The sequence below is a fragment of the Stegastes partitus genome, unplaced genomic scaffold (assembly GCF_000690725.1).
Source record: "Stegastes partitus isolate 25-593 unplaced genomic scaffold, Stegastes_partitus-1.0.2 Scaffold1028, whole genome shotgun sequence".
Lineage (NCBI taxonomy): Eukaryota > Metazoa > Chordata > Actinopteri > Pomacentridae > Stegastes > Stegastes partitus.
The window spans coordinates 170,669-185,888 of record NW_007578759.1 but is presented as its reverse complement, the minus strand read 5'-3'; the positions used below and the strand labels follow the sequence as shown (position 1 = coordinate 185,888).

Here is a 15,220-nt window from a genome sequence, read left to right as displayed (position 1 = left end):
GTTTTCTAGACGCTGTCTGTGCTCGACTGTTGCTCCGTGTTGATTGGCTGCTCGTAGTTTGTTGGGGTGACACCTCCTTTGTTCGATGGTGCAAAACGCAGCCATTCAAGCAGCCAGTCCACGGAAACAATGAGTTTCACATGTTTGTGTTTTCACACCACAAAGTTGAGCATAAGCCTGGAAATGTTATCACACCTCCCTAACTAGCATGTTTTCCAGGTTTTTTGCTGGAATCTTGTCTCACAAAAACAACGTTCACAGAAGCTTCCACATAACTCTCCAAGTCTTCTACAGACTGTCGCTGCTGCTGCCGACGGCGGCCGCGTGCAGCCTGGTCTGTGTTTTAACGTTAAACTAACCATACGTACCGACATCACTGGGAGCAGGAACGTCGTCCCAAAGTCACGTTTCTAGCAGGAGCCTCACATTCGGTGCCGGCCAGCATCACAACGTTGTATTTGTTTCCTGTTTCTGATACTGATATAACTTTGAAACGACTGTCCTTATATTCTCACTAAAGAAAAGAATATCGGCCTTTCTACCGTCTGCATGGGTCGACATAAGCTTTGGTGGCTCCTGACTTTGGGTCAGAACCTTTTCCATATTCTGAATTGTAGGTATGTTTTTGCTGCTGTGTGCATGTTGTTTTCCTGTCAGTGTTGACCAAGGACAGCGCTCCACGTCCCAGCTTCACATCGTTTGTTAATAATTGCAGGAGTTTAGAGTTTAGAGGACTGCCTTTGTGCATCTCCAGAAACAGGAAGCAACGTGACTCATTTTGCAGTTTGATGGAGCGGCTGTGAGCGGTCACCCCTTCTACACAGAGCTGTTTTTATCGGAGTCATTATCTACAGTTCCAACTATTTTAAAGCAGCAGACTTCAAACGGTGATACGACTCGAGTTTCTGATTCCTTTTCCTTCTTTCTGGTGTATGGCGGTTTGTTTGTGTTTACGGAGAGGAAACAGAAGAAGGGTGATGATGAAATGATGGAAGGATCTTGTCTATCTTCTCCTCCCCCTCTTCCGTTGTCTCATTTTAGCCCACCATCTGGTGTTGTCTGCTAATGTGTGTGCTCGCTGTAGAACAAAGACATTACACCACCTCCAGACGTGCACACACTCTTACTCAAAGTCACTTTTCTGTGACATACAATCATATCTGCACACATTCCACAGTATAGCGAGTATACATCCTGCTGTGCTGGCTCTCTGTAAAGGCATTTAATGCGCGCACACACACACACACACACACACACACACACACACACACTTACACACACACACACACACACACACTTACACATACAACATAAAGCCACATTTATTTTTTCCAGTAATTCTCTTCGCACACCAACAAGCATACGCCTGCTGAGTTGGCTGGTGTCTTGAAACTAATGTTTGAGACAAAGATGCTCTTTTCTCCTTCCAGACATTTCACACCTCCCGTTCTCTCCCTCCCTCCCGTCCTTTTGTTCCTTCATACACTTTATTTTTCGTGCATGTCTGCTAAGGGGCTCGAAAAAGTTTTCAATCTGAAAAAAAAAAGCCTGAATTGACTTCTGGCAAATAGCACAACCTGCAGCAGTTAATTAAATCAACAGACATCTAAACCATTATGTATTCTCACATATATGAACCCACCATGTTGCTTAATGTTTAATTAAGAAATCCTCCCAGACATGTTTTAAGGCTGTTTTCAGTCAAATCCGGCTTCTTCACCAACAAGTTCTCAGAGTCTCATTGAGTCCTGCTCTCATTAAAACACTGACAGAAAGTCAGGTTTCATTGTACGTGTCTGGAGGAGTCAGCTTCTTCATTACACTTGTGTAAGTTAAAAAAAGGAAAGTTAACATTAAATTAGGCTTTAAGCTAAGATTTAAGGAGGAGAGAAACTTTTCCTTTAAGTGGAAACGTGTTTAAAAGCCTTTAAGTGTCAAACTGCAGATAAATCATCGAGTAAAGTGAAAGGAGGTGAAACATGTTCAAAGTGAAGAGAGATGTAAAGTCAGAAAGAGCACTGACTCAGATGTAGTATGTATGTACTGGCCCTAAACATGGAACATAAATAATGAAACCAGTGTGTACGGGGAGCCGCTCAGTCGATGATGTTGTGGATGTAAACCATTCACAAACACGCTCAGGCAGCTAATGCGCAGGACTGAATGAAAGGCTTAAATGTGATTCCACCAGGCTCTTGGTTCTGGCATCCTCTATCTGTTGAGCTGCAAGACGCTCTGCTGTCTACCCCCTTCCTGCTTTCTGCTGTTTTTACACAACAGGAAACATGCTTTTTAGTGCCAGATGCTTCTCACCAAACACGGACATATTAAATCAGTAAACACTTGGTGACACGACACATTCAGCACAAAACTACTTTATTGACGGTCGGATTGTACCTCATCCGTCACTGCAGCCATTGTGTGTGTGTGTGTGTGTGTGTGTGTGTGTGAGTGTGTGTGTGTGTGTGTGTGTGAGAGTGTGTGTGTGTGTGTGAGTGTGTGTGTGTGCGTGCTCACGCCGGTCGGGGGAGTGTGTGTGCGTGGTTGCATGTCCTTGTTGTCTGTTGTCTCTCTGCGGCGTGCATGTGTTGCGTCTCGCTGATACTGTCACCAATGTGACCTGACAGAGTCACTACAGTAGATCCCCATCTGTTCCACCCTCAGAGACCTGCGCCGCTCGCACACACGCGTGCACACAGACTCCTTGGCAGCTTGGCGTCTCTGCAGGAGCTGCCATCATCCCAGTGGAGAGCAGCCGAGAAGGGTATCACGTCTCTCTTCTCCTTCCTCCTGGCTCTGTCTCATCTCACATCTCTGCTGTTTGTTGAAGGTTTATCAGCTCCTTCAGCGTCTTATCATCCAACATGGCTGCTGCGTCTTAAAGCCGTCGGCACACAAGCGTCACACTCGTACATGTCGGTTGTTGGTTCAGGTCACTGGGGATCACCAGGCTGTTGTAGAGCAGTGCTCCTCCTCCAGCCCCTGGTCTGCTGAGACCAGCAGCAAATGTGTTGGAAGAGCATTAGATGGATAAAAAATAAACTTCTTTGACTAAAGTTTGGCCTTAGTTGGTTTCTTACTAAGTGTTAGACGAGGAGATTGATGCTGCTCTTGTCCTTCTCTGCTAAATGTGCTGGCAGCCAGGAGGCCCAGTGGAGCACTGGTTAGTGCTGTCACGTCAGCACAACGAGGGGCTTACGCCAACTCGCGTATCTGTAGAGATCTAGTAAGTCCACATCGGTCTGCATGGACCCGTCAGCAGAGTCCTGGGTCTACACGACACCGTGGTGCTCACAGCCACTGCTTCCTGTGATTAGAGGCTCTGTTTCCACACCTTCAGAATTCATCAAGAAGAGAGGTGGGATTAAAGTTGTAGCTTCCAGACTTTGGAGGTGCTTTCCAACCACAGAGGGAGGTTCTCAATTCTCCAGAAATCCTGTTCTCTATCTGCCCACGGTGTCGGCAGGAATAATCACACTTGGTGCTCCAGCCGAGCTGCAGCTCGCTGCCGGGTCCTGTCAGATGTGGAGAGTCACAGTGAGCTTCTCGCTGCATGTCCACTGTCTGCTTTCAAGCTGGCATCAGTCTGCACAGAGGGATGCAGAAACCATGAAGTGGTCTTTAGGAACCAGCCTACCACCCAGTCAGGGTTTGTATCTGTTGAGTTTAACCGAACCTGCATGTGTTGTCATGGGTCTGAGTCTGATTTAGCATATGCTAGCATGAATAGCTGTCCGTCTCTATGAGCCGTGGCTGACTGACTTTAGGAGGTGCATCACCACCATCATGACTGCATGTCAGATATATGATGCTGCAACGTATCCACAAGTAGAAATAAAATAAATATCTGGATTAGGTTGTAGAGTCAGGAAACAGGGCGTTGGCAACCAACCCAACGCTTGATTCTGCACACAAACAGTCAGAGGACAACTTTCATTCCCTCTGAGAGAAACATGCACAAGCCTGTGCTCCTGAGACCGCTTCCTCTCACGTCGTCTTCGTTTAGCGGCTCAACCCGGCGCCCTTTCTGTTCCCACAGCTCGTTGTCATCACAGTTCCAATCCCATTTCATCCGATGGTTTCTGGGTCCAGCCCGCCTTTCCATGTAGAAGCTTCGCTGAAACCTTTCAGTGTGCAGAAAGAACAGCTCAGATTTTGCAAACTGTTGCCAAGAAGCCTTTCGGTGCTCCCGCGGGGAACTTGGGCACATGAACAGACGGCTGCCCGCCCCGCACCGTGAGCCCATACTATACCGCCGTGGCCCGTGACCACGTGCAAACTCGGACACTGAACCCTGTGCCACCAACACCTGCTGCGGGTTACATAGGAGCTGCAGGCTGGCTTAACCTGCATGTACAGACCTTTAGTGTACAGCTCCAGGGGAGAGTGCACGCTGACAGCATTAGTGCTGTACCCGTTGAACTACACAAAGGCTGCAGACATCAATAAATCAGAATGTACAGTCCTGTTCCTGCATCCCTCCGGACAGCTCTCAGACATTTTATCCATAGCAATTATGTCATGTAAGTCAGCCAGTTTCTTTTCTCTAAAAAAGCTCTTTTCATTCCCAACCGTAGACACAGACACTGGACACCCGTACTGTTGTCCCCAAAGGCACGTTAACCCCACAGCTCCATCTCTTCTGTGCGTCTGCTTGTCATTTTTCTCTCTCTGTGTGCTCATAAATGCTCCTTCCTCACACTGTGGACGCTGGGTCTCCCACTCCTGCCTTTAGCCGACCATTAGTGGAGACGAGGGTGTGGGGATTGGACGACAGGGGCCCATCCTGAGTGGCCGGTGATGGGACGGTTATTTTCATAAGTCAGACACATAGCCCATAATGTCAGGTCTGGTCCTTGGGAGTACTTACCTCCGCCGTTGGTGTGTGTGTGAGTGTGTGTGATCACAATGCCACATTTAAGCACAGCGGCTACTGTTGTTTGGCCTTGTAAATGGATCCTTGGGCAGTCATTCCCACAGCATGGGGCTTTCCACTCACACATCCACAGAGGCTCAGCATGGCTGGGTGGAAGGGCATCTGCGCACTGTTCTCATTAAAAGCCCATGCTGCCAAAAGCAGGTGTCCTCACACACAAATAAGCTTCTAACAGAGAAAGAGGAGAGTTTACAGCAGACAGACCTTCAATATTACGCACACATCTGAACATTACCGCCATTATTCTTCTTCTCTGTCGTCTTTTCTCTCTCTGGCTCACAGTTCACGCGTCCTCCAGAGCTGCTGTCGTTGACTGTTCTCGCTCATTTCCACCTAATGTGTCTCTCCATCATTTCACTTTATTTTTTGGTTCAGTTTAATAAAACACACACCAACACAGCAGCTCAGCTGTCGTTCTAATAGCGCGTCCTCTCCTTGATCCATCATCATGGCAACCCATTTAAATGTTAAACGACCAGCACGAGCAGATTCGTCTGTGCAAACGGCTTTTTCTGTAACCGGATGGATCTGATAGCGCTGATGTTGTAAATAGTCAAACGTAGCTTTTTCTAGCCGCAGACGGACGTTCGACACAGATCCAGCAGCTATCAGCGCACACAGGCTGAAATAAAACATGTTCTGTGAAAGTGGAGCGCGTCCTGTAAGGAAACAGAGGCTGGTTTAATTCTGTTTAGTTTTTCTCCTGCTTATAGAAGCAGGATCAGGATCTATCTGCTCGCTAATAGAAACCAGCAGAAAAGTCAGGTTTGACTCCAAATGATGATTTTAAAAAAATAAAACGTGCTCACGGGCCGTTTGTTTATCCAGTGAATTATCGAAGCTCTGAGGCTTATTCGTTGTTTTCAAGGGAAATTGAATTCATCACCCAGAAAAACAACTTTACATACATTTGCATATTTTTGTCAGATTCCATAAAACATCTCTGAGCCCGGTGGGTGGTCCTGACCCCGAGCTCAGAACTGCTGGTTCAAACTTTTCTCCAGTATAACAATACCCGTCCTCTGCTCTAAATTCATTCTGGCGTTGGTTCTGTCCTGTGCTGAGTGTAAGAAAAAGAACTCATAAATAACAAAGGAAGGAAGTTGAATCAGATAAATAAAAAAATGTAGTCGTGGCAGAAACGCTGAGAAGTTGCCAAATCATGAAGATTACTTTGGACAGAAGTTTAGAGACTAATAAATTCTCAATGTAATTATGCACAGAAAGTAGCTAACATTTCTCTTCTGGGTGTTTTGAAGTTCTTTCCAAGGTCGGAGAGCTTCCTATCAGGTCTGGACAGTCAGTCTGATGGGGGAGTTTTCCAGCAGGGAAAACAGTTTTCTGCAGAGTAGAGGACTTTGTGTCGGCTTAACGCTGTTAAACCTACAATCCCCACAGACAAACAGTGTCTAAACCTGACACTGCTGACCCACGCAAACACACACACACACACACACACACTCAGACTAAATCCTACATGTACACACACACATACGTGGACTTTCTACCATAAATATGTGCAGTTATTCATAAACGAGCAGACACAAAGGAATGACTGATGCAGACGTGCAAATACTGAACTTTTGATGCTGAAACAAAACCGGTTTGATTCGTTGGGGAACACGTCTGTATGCTGTGATCATAATGAGGTTGAAACATTCATGAAATCAGAGGAAACAGCAGTTTGATCAGTGGTTCTGTCACAGTGTTGGCTGGTGCCAGGCTGTTGTGGGGAACCTGAGTGGTTGTAGGTTTATGGGCGTACATTTAGCAGAGTGTCCGGGGATCCTGAGCATCAAATGATGATGTCCTGTATGTTTGTGGGTTTTTAATGCACCAATCTGTGCCTTTTCTGAACCGATTTATGGTGGAAATGTAACTAAAATCCAGCAGGTATCAGTGTACAGCACCCTGTGGCTGTGTGGCCTGTTGACAGCCAGATGCTACAACAGGCCTGTAGGAGTCTTCTGTTTACACGTCTGAATATGAACGGGGACGCATCGCCTACATCCCAGTGGAGTGTACGCCTGTGATCGGTTTGGCCTTCACTGGAGATCAGCCATGTTCTGCTGCATGTTCTGCTGCAGTCTTCACAGAAGTCCCGGACCAGGAGGAAGCCGTCCATGTAGTTTGTGTTTGTGTTGCGTTACGTGGCTGACGTTGTCCCGCTAGTCCGCGGTCATCATAAACCAGCGTGAGCAGCAGGTTCCTTTGCAGCCCTCCTGGCAGCAACATGGAGCTCCTCAAAGCCAGGATGAGGACAGAAACTGTACAAACACAAACAGCTGATCATTAGCAGGAAACCCACGTCCATGTAAACACAGTCCCTGTCCCTGCAATGCTTGAACACGACATGAATAAATCATGTCCCCGTGTTTAATATTTTAAGGTTTGATAGTTAATATTTGTGTGTTTGTCTCCATTTTGCCCAGATGTAATTTTAATGGTGTTTTTTTCTCCTCTGATGACTCACTGGAGCTGTGAACTGTAAATCATTAACAAAGGTGCTTCTGTTGCTTCAGTTAGCGCTCATGCCAAGTGGATTTTTAGTTTTTTTACTTTTTCTGATGAGCTGAAGTTTTTTTCTTGCACTAACAGTAACACTGGATAATTCTCCAGAAATGTGGGCTGACCTGTTGTTTTGCCGGTTTCACAAACAAGCCTTGGTCTGAGTTTGGATGGAGAACCTTCTTCACCCGTCAGTCCGTCTCAGATGATGTGGACAGCAGAACCCATGTCGCGCTCCCTCTGAGCCATCAAACACGCCTTCATCTGGACGCATCCACATGTTTGTTGTGTTTACAGCTTTTCCCTCTAACTCCGTCTCAGACTGAGTCATTAGCGCCATACCTCTGTCTTGATAATGTGCTGTTTTCAACCATCTCTCTGGGTTTTGTGACAGTCATTTGTGTCCATGCAGCCGGTCTCTGGTTCTTTCTCTTCCTCTGTTCCCTGCTGCTCGCCCTGCTTTTGTCTCTCCTGCTCTCTGTGTTTGCCGTATTCTCCAATTACCTCTTGAAAATGCACAGGTCATTTTATTGATATTGCAGAGCTGAGAGAGGAAAAAAAGATGGGTGTATAAAAGCAGACGCTCCAAATGGCTTTCTTTCTCTTTCTCTGTTTTTTTAGACTCTAACCACAGTGTTTCAGTCATACAGAAATTTAGCTGAAAAGCACCTCGTGATGGTTTCTCTCAAATGGAAAAGCTTTTAGTTTAGCTTCTGGAGACTATTCAGGCCCAATGAGCTAACCTTTGCCTCCTCTTTTTCCACTTCTCTGTCTTTGTCGTCCTCTGCCTCCATTACTGTCTCTCCCTCCCCAGAAGGACGAAGTGTCCCGGACGCCGGGTGGCGCTGTTTCAGAGAAGAGCGGGAAGGAGCAGCTCATGTTTGAGGTGCCGCTCAATGACACCGGCTCGGCGGGCCTGGGCGTCAGCCTCAAAGGGAACAAGTCCAGAGAGACAGGAGAGGATCTGGGGATCTTCATCAAGTCCATCATTCACGGAGGGGCTGCATACAAGGTGACAGAGGACTCAAATAAAGCATTTCATTAGCGTACGCCTCCTCCAAGACTGAAGTTACTGATGTGACCACACGCTAGAGTCTCCCAGAACATTGAAATATGAAATAATAACTTGAATCAGAACAGATGCTTGTACACCAGAGCCTCCTGTGAAGGCCTTCAGCTCTGCAGCTCCTCCTCTGCTCACCTCTGGCCTCTCATTCACCAGGACACACTAGTCAAAGGCAGCAGGTGCTCACACAGCGGCTGCAGCTGCTGGTGTCTGAGCTCACACTTGACAGAAATATATGGAGGAGGCTCTGCTGTAGAGACGTTGTTATTACCCACCCAGGGAAGAGGGGCAGACGGGCGGATGGAGGTCTGTGTTAGTGTGGTGGAGGACGAGTTCAGTCGGGGAGGCATGGCGATGTGTGTGTGTGTGTCAGTATAGTTTTTGGTATGTTGGATTTCTTTCTTCCTGATTGGACTTCAGAGACTCTCGGTGAAAGCCACGGGCGTGTCCGTGGGTGTGTGTTTATCCAGCAGCGCTCGGTTAGCTCAGTTATTCTCCCATTGTTAAAAAGAGACAACATCAGAACACACTGACAGCTCAGTGTTCACAACATCACACGTTATCAAACAAGCTCACGAGGTTTTTCACTTAACCTCAGTAATCTATCTATAGGTATCAGTATAGGTGTGTGTGTGGCCATGTACAGGTGATCTGTGTATAGGTGTTATGTATAGGTGTGTGTGTGGCCATGTACAGGTAATCTGTGTATAGACCTGGACAACAGACACAGGTTGTACCCACAGTCCAACACTCGCCATGTACACAGTTCTAATGAAGCTGGTGTGTGTTTTACAGGACGGCCGTCTGCACATCAACGACCAGCTGGTGGCCGTAAACGGAGAGTCGCTGCTGGGACGCTCCAACCACGCTGCCATGGAGACGCTCCGGCGCTCCATGTCACAGGAGGGAAACGCAAGAGGGACGATCCAGCTGGTGGTGCTGAGGGTTCTGAAGGTACGGTTTAATGTTGTCGTCTTCTGTGATAACGAGTGGGTATTAGAGCAGCATTAATTAATCTGATCGATCAAGAGATGAATGATTGTCATCAACTTTGACAGTCAATAAATCTTTCAGTTTCATTTTGAAGTAATTGCCGTGGAGACCTTCTGGTGTCCTTGGTTTTCTATGGTGGTTCATTGGACTGTTGATGGGACACGTGAAGACGTCCTCTTGGCCTCTGGGAACTTTCAGCGTGAGGTACGATCAGGTCATTGGGAGCTGGCTGTAGAAAGCAGAAATCACACCTGCTCTGAGTCTGATCCCGTCTGAAGTCGTCTCCTTGTGGGGCGATGCAGAAGGTCCGGTGCTCCTGGCATGTTTGGAAGTCTGCTTGGAAAGTTGCATCTCACAGTGTCTGACGTGTGCATCGGATTCTTGTGCTGGTGCAGCTGATGAACTTTGTGTTTTCAATGTGCTGAGTGGCCACGTGTTGTCACGGCGGCTCCACGGTTCACCGTGTTTGGGGCGAGTTCACCGGGTCACTCACCTCAGCCACTATAACAGAACCCGGTGCTGACAGTCTGAACATCAGTTCAGTACCGCCTAAGCATGCACGACCCTGAATGTGAAGTAAATGGGCGGACATGTGACGTGATGCAGCCTCTGGTCCTCTGACTCACCTCTCATCATCCTTGACATGGGCTTTGGTCAGGTGATGGATGATTGGGGTCTATGTGGAGGGAAGGCGCACTGACGCATACGGAGGCTAATATGAAGGGGAGAGCGATGAAAACTTTATCGCTTCTTATTTATTAGTACAGTCTCTTAGTTGCTTGAACTTACATCCCAAACATTCAATCGGATAAAGGAATCATTTGGGTGATGCAGGGAGACGGCTGCTGTGAAGCCTCATGCTGCTGAGACACACCGGTGAAGCTCAAACTGCAGTACGTCTGTTCAGGATTTACTGAAAGCCTCACCTCATCATCTCAGAGTCAAAACCCAAAACCACACGTTGCTTTTCCATCTCTCTGTATCTGTGTCTCTCAGCGTTTCGGCCGGTTTCTTGTCCTGCTCTGTTGCCTCGGCCTCTCTTCACGACTTTCCAGCCCTCCGTCCATTCTCTGCATTCTTGACACTAGTCTGCCTGCTCTCTTCTCAGCTCTTACCGGCAGCAGCAAAAAGAGCATTTGCACTTCAGCTATTCAGATTTCTGTGTGTGTGTGTGTGTGTGTGTGTGTGTGTGTGACTGAGGGTTCTTCACTCGGCTGTATATCTTTTCTTTCTAAGTAAAAAATAAAAGCAGATGCTTTTCATCTGCTCTCTTTTCAGCAGCTCTGCAGTCTTGTCTGTACGAACCGTTGGACGCTCAAAGCCGGGTTGTTGGCTCAAGTGTCCGTGGGCCTCTGCAGTGACCTGCTGGTCGTTTTAAATACAGCCGGCGTGATGTGTTCACACAGCAAACAGAGAACAGAGAGAAGAGACGTTACAGCGTTAAAGTGTGTGTATTCTGATGACTGACATGGTAGAAAGATCTTAGACTGAATATTTAAATCACCATAAAGTACTGAAACTAGTCAACAAATCAAACTTAGACCCTGACCGTGGCTTTACCTCAGCAGCGTCTTCATGGTAGCTGAGCGCTATAATCTGGCTGAAGGTGGGATCCATGGCGTCAGACTGCGGCTCTAAGTCGGCGTGTTATCGTATTGATGCGTGCCGTGGTGAGCTGGGCCTGCAGGGCTCAGGGCGTCCCCGTCAATAGCTGGATGTGAACGCTGTTAGCATCATCAAAGGCTCGCGTCCACGTTTCCCTCTTTGTCTTAAGAGCAGCAAAAGGAAAGAGAGAAAGATAAAGGCAGATAGATAAGAGAGTGTACCTTAAAAGCTTTCTGGGCTTTGGTTCTGTTCAACATTACAGAAGTGGCCGCTCTGCTTTCCCCCTCTCATCCCCTTTCTGTATTTCTGGTGTATATCCTCACTTCAGACTGTATTCATCTTGTGCCAGCCTCTCTAATCTCTCACTTTATCCAGCTGCTGCTTTCATTCAGGAACTATCCACACGCCCTCCATCTAAAAGCTTCATAAACAGGACTCTGGCGGTAATCTGATGGTGTTCCTGCTGAACCCTGGCAGAGCACAACATCTACAGTATTGCATATTATTGACACGAATCCAACAGGACAATGTATTTGTTCTGAGGCAAACAGAGAGCTGTGACCATAACAATTAGGAAAACCAGGGAGTTTCAGACCACTGATTACCACGTGGTGGAGTTTGTGCTCCTCCAGTGTTGCTTTAAGAAGGTTTCTCCACATGCATGGCTTCATTCCTCCAGTGTTCCTGGTTGGCATTGACTAGTTTTACAGCGTGTGCTGGAGAAAGAGGTCCACAGTCTACAAGGTGCACGTCATTTTCAGGCAGAAAGGGATTATTTTACCTGAACAAACCTTCTAAATGTGCAATATTGACTCATGTCGGGTTTTATTCAGACCAGGGAGGAACTTTAACATGTTTTTAATAAAAACCTCCTTCTATAGCAGTAACTGATCACTTCTGTACAGACGCTCTGACAAGAACCACAAACTGTTCTCAGGTTCAGCAAGAAGCTTCCAGACCTGGTGAACACTGTACTGACTCGTGGCAGGGCTTGTGGTGGGCGATGTATGCTGCTCCTAAAGCAAAACAGCTGCTTCAAGATGCTTCATGATGGTTTAATGTGTGAGTGGGACAACTTAGCTTATTGTGTGTCCGACGTGTAGCTGGAGCTCATCTCCAGCCCTGTCCAGAAGGACCTCTGAGTTCAAGAAACACGTTCAGGGTGATGCAGTTTATCCAAAACCAGTGGTTCATACCTCAACCAGTTCCTTTAGGTGTCTGGAAGAGCATTTATCTTGAGTGAGAAATGGGATTGCAACAGGACGTGGGCTAATCTGGGCTAATCTGGGGTGATCTGTGACACGCTGAGGAGTGATGCATCCTGAGCTGGACCTGGGCTGGAACTGGGCTGGAACTGGGCTGGAACTGGGCTGGACCTGGGCTGGACCTGGGCTGGACCTGGGCTGGACCTGGGCTGGACCTGGGGAGAGACTGGGCCAGAAGCAGGAGCTGGTGCAGGTCAAGAGCAGGACAACAAGGAGGATTTATTACACACATAAACTCCTGTCATGTCTCCTCTGGTGTCTAAGTGGAGGGATTATCCACCACGGAGAGCCAAACACACAGAGAAACACCAAAGTGCACCGAATCACAGCCACAGTACATACATATGCATGCATGTTAATGAAGATGTACAGTTTTCAACACACAAATGACAAATAAATGCAAATTAAATTCCCAAAGAAATAATACATGCACAAAGAAGACACATCAGCTCTGTAATCAGGCCTTTGTTTGGCTGTAGCGGGCCCTGAGAGGGCTCTCTGGAGGGGATGAGTGTCGGTGTGACTGCTGAAGGCAGCGCTGAGGCTGCTTTGAACCCTGAGGGGCATGGGAAATGGAGGCCCCGCTTTCACCTTGATCCTCCACTGTCTGCTGAGTGTCCACCTCTTATTCGCTCTCCTTGACATCTAAATGTGTCTGAATAGACAACCAAAGAGCCCTCACATCAGTTCTTCTGAATGCAGTCCACGTACCGGCCCTGATGTAGGAATAAAGAAATAATGAGAGCAGAAACAGCAACATGCAAACCTGCCACTGTGCAGTGCTGTGCTTGTTTTTGTGGAGTTTTATTGGTATTGTATTGAATCCTGTTTGTTTCAGACATCATTCCAAGTTCTTTTCAGACTTCCTTTCATAGTTCCTGCCTGCTTTATAATCGGGGGACCTGTGGTCAGCCTCCCTGTGAGTTATCGCCTGTCTGGGATCTGAAAGTGTTGACTAACGTTAGTTTCCATCCCGTTGTAGGATCAGCATGGGGTGTCACCCAACCGCTCCTTTGACAGCTCCTCTGGACCGCTGAGCCCAGTGAACGGTCAGACGGGACTGCTCGGTCCGGCCACCGACTCCATCCAGCCCCCCATGGTGGCCAACGCCATGTATGCATCTAACGGTGGGTCGACAGGCGCACACACATGGAGCGTGGTTTTTATTCTTTGTCTTTGTTTTGTCTCCTGGGATGTTTTCCATTCTGTGTCTGTGTTGCTCTGTTTCTACCAAAGCTATCAGAAACCCTTTCACACAATACCAGTGATGTAAATGTTTTTTTAACGTTTCTGACAATAACTTTCTGTTAAGCACCAAAACCTCACAGCAAACATCTATTCGTATCCTTCGCTGTGTGTTCCTGATTTGAAGCAGGGGGTCAGAAAATGCTTGGACTTGTAGTTAAACTCACACATTGTGAAATCTTCAGTATTTTCTTGAACATGTGTATTTTTTAGCTAATTAACCAGCTGGTCCTGGTCCTGGGACCAGGACTCAGCTGGTTTGTATTTGTGCCTGTTAACAACACAGGCTGCTGTAAGGCTGTTGTCTAGCAACAGGACGTGTGTTTGTTGCGTCTTACACGTGACAATATGGTCATTTATGGGTCAATATGTTCCTTCACATCCCAAAGCAAAAGGAATCTGTGAACCTGTGATCATTTGTTTCATCAGCGAAGCAGCGCTGATGGCTTAAAAGAATGATTATGAATGCTGTGCTCCAGGTGGGACGATCAAGTGTCATCAAAATACGGATGTAACCATTGCAGTAAGCTAGCTAGCTTGTTGACACCCAAAGACCGTGTTCTGGTTCTGATATCAAAACAACAACAACAAGTACAGGGCTGCTCAAACTCTGGATGTGAATGAAGATCCATCCATCCATGATCTATACACCGCTGAGCCCTCAGTAGGGTCGCAGGGTGTGAATGAAGATGAAAGACTAGATATACATACGATCCAGACTGTGAAAGGGTGATGGAGTGATGCTGGTTAGCATAGTGCTCAGCTACACAAGGCTGTCATATAAACACATAGACTGAATTAGAAAGATGGACGTAGTCTGCTGGATTAACTAAGGAAAGCCAAAGCACAAGTGCTCTAAACCCGCTTTCTTTCTAATGGCCAGCAGGTGGCGATGCATCAGGAAAAAATAAGTCACATTTAATAGAAATGTATTCTACTTGTCACTTGACTTTTAGCTCCTTCAGTACGACATGCTGGTCATTTTTAAACCGTCTCTGGAGTCGACACCAAACAGGAAGGGCAGCGCTCAGTTCTTATGCACCACATATCCCAGAAAGCCTCAGGGCTGCTGCAGCGATCAGTTCTGTTACATCCAGACTAAAGACTGTTGTGTCGGCTTCCACTGAACCAGATCTGAGACCTCTGAATGTCTTAAACTCCACAACAGCACTCCGTGAACCACAGAGTGAGGCTACAGCTTCCTTCATCTTTATTTACTGTCCATGTTGAAACGCAGCACCGTCCTCTGCAGTTGTTGAATTGTTTTCAGTATCGGTGCACTCTGAGTGTGAGTCACTGAGGTGCAGCACCTCCGACTACCCAGAGTGGCAAAGAGAGGAGCTGGTATATGGCGGCCATGTTGACTGGAGGAAGAAAAACGTTCTCATACTGACATGAAATGCATCACCAGGAGAGCAGCAGAGCTACAGCTCAGATCTACTTAAACAGCAAGGGACACTGATCCTGGCTTGTTGAAAAGACCAGAGCCTGGAGACAGCAGGTCTGGACCTGGAAACAGCAGGTCTGGACCTGGAAACATCAGGTCTGGACCTGGAGACATCAGGCTTGGACCTGGAGACAGCAGGCTTGGACCTGGAGACA

General features: G+C 47.3%; 1 protein-coding gene across 1 annotated transcript in view; it reads left to right on the top strand.

Moving 5' to 3' along the window:
• Nucleotides 1-15,220, top strand: part of pard3bb (par-3 family cell polarity regulator beta b) — a 218,717-nt gene that overhangs the window by 87,692 nt on the left and 115,805 nt on the right. Inside the window, exons 12-14 of the mRNA XM_008295178.1 lie at nucleotides 8,259-8,456; nucleotides 9,306-9,464; nucleotides 13,356-13,500. Coding sequence (XP_008293400.1) covers nucleotides 8,259-8,456; nucleotides 9,306-9,464; nucleotides 13,356-13,500 — 502 coding nt within the window. The remainder of the gene's footprint in view (nucleotides 1-8,258; nucleotides 8,457-9,305; nucleotides 9,465-13,355; nucleotides 13,501-15,220) is intronic.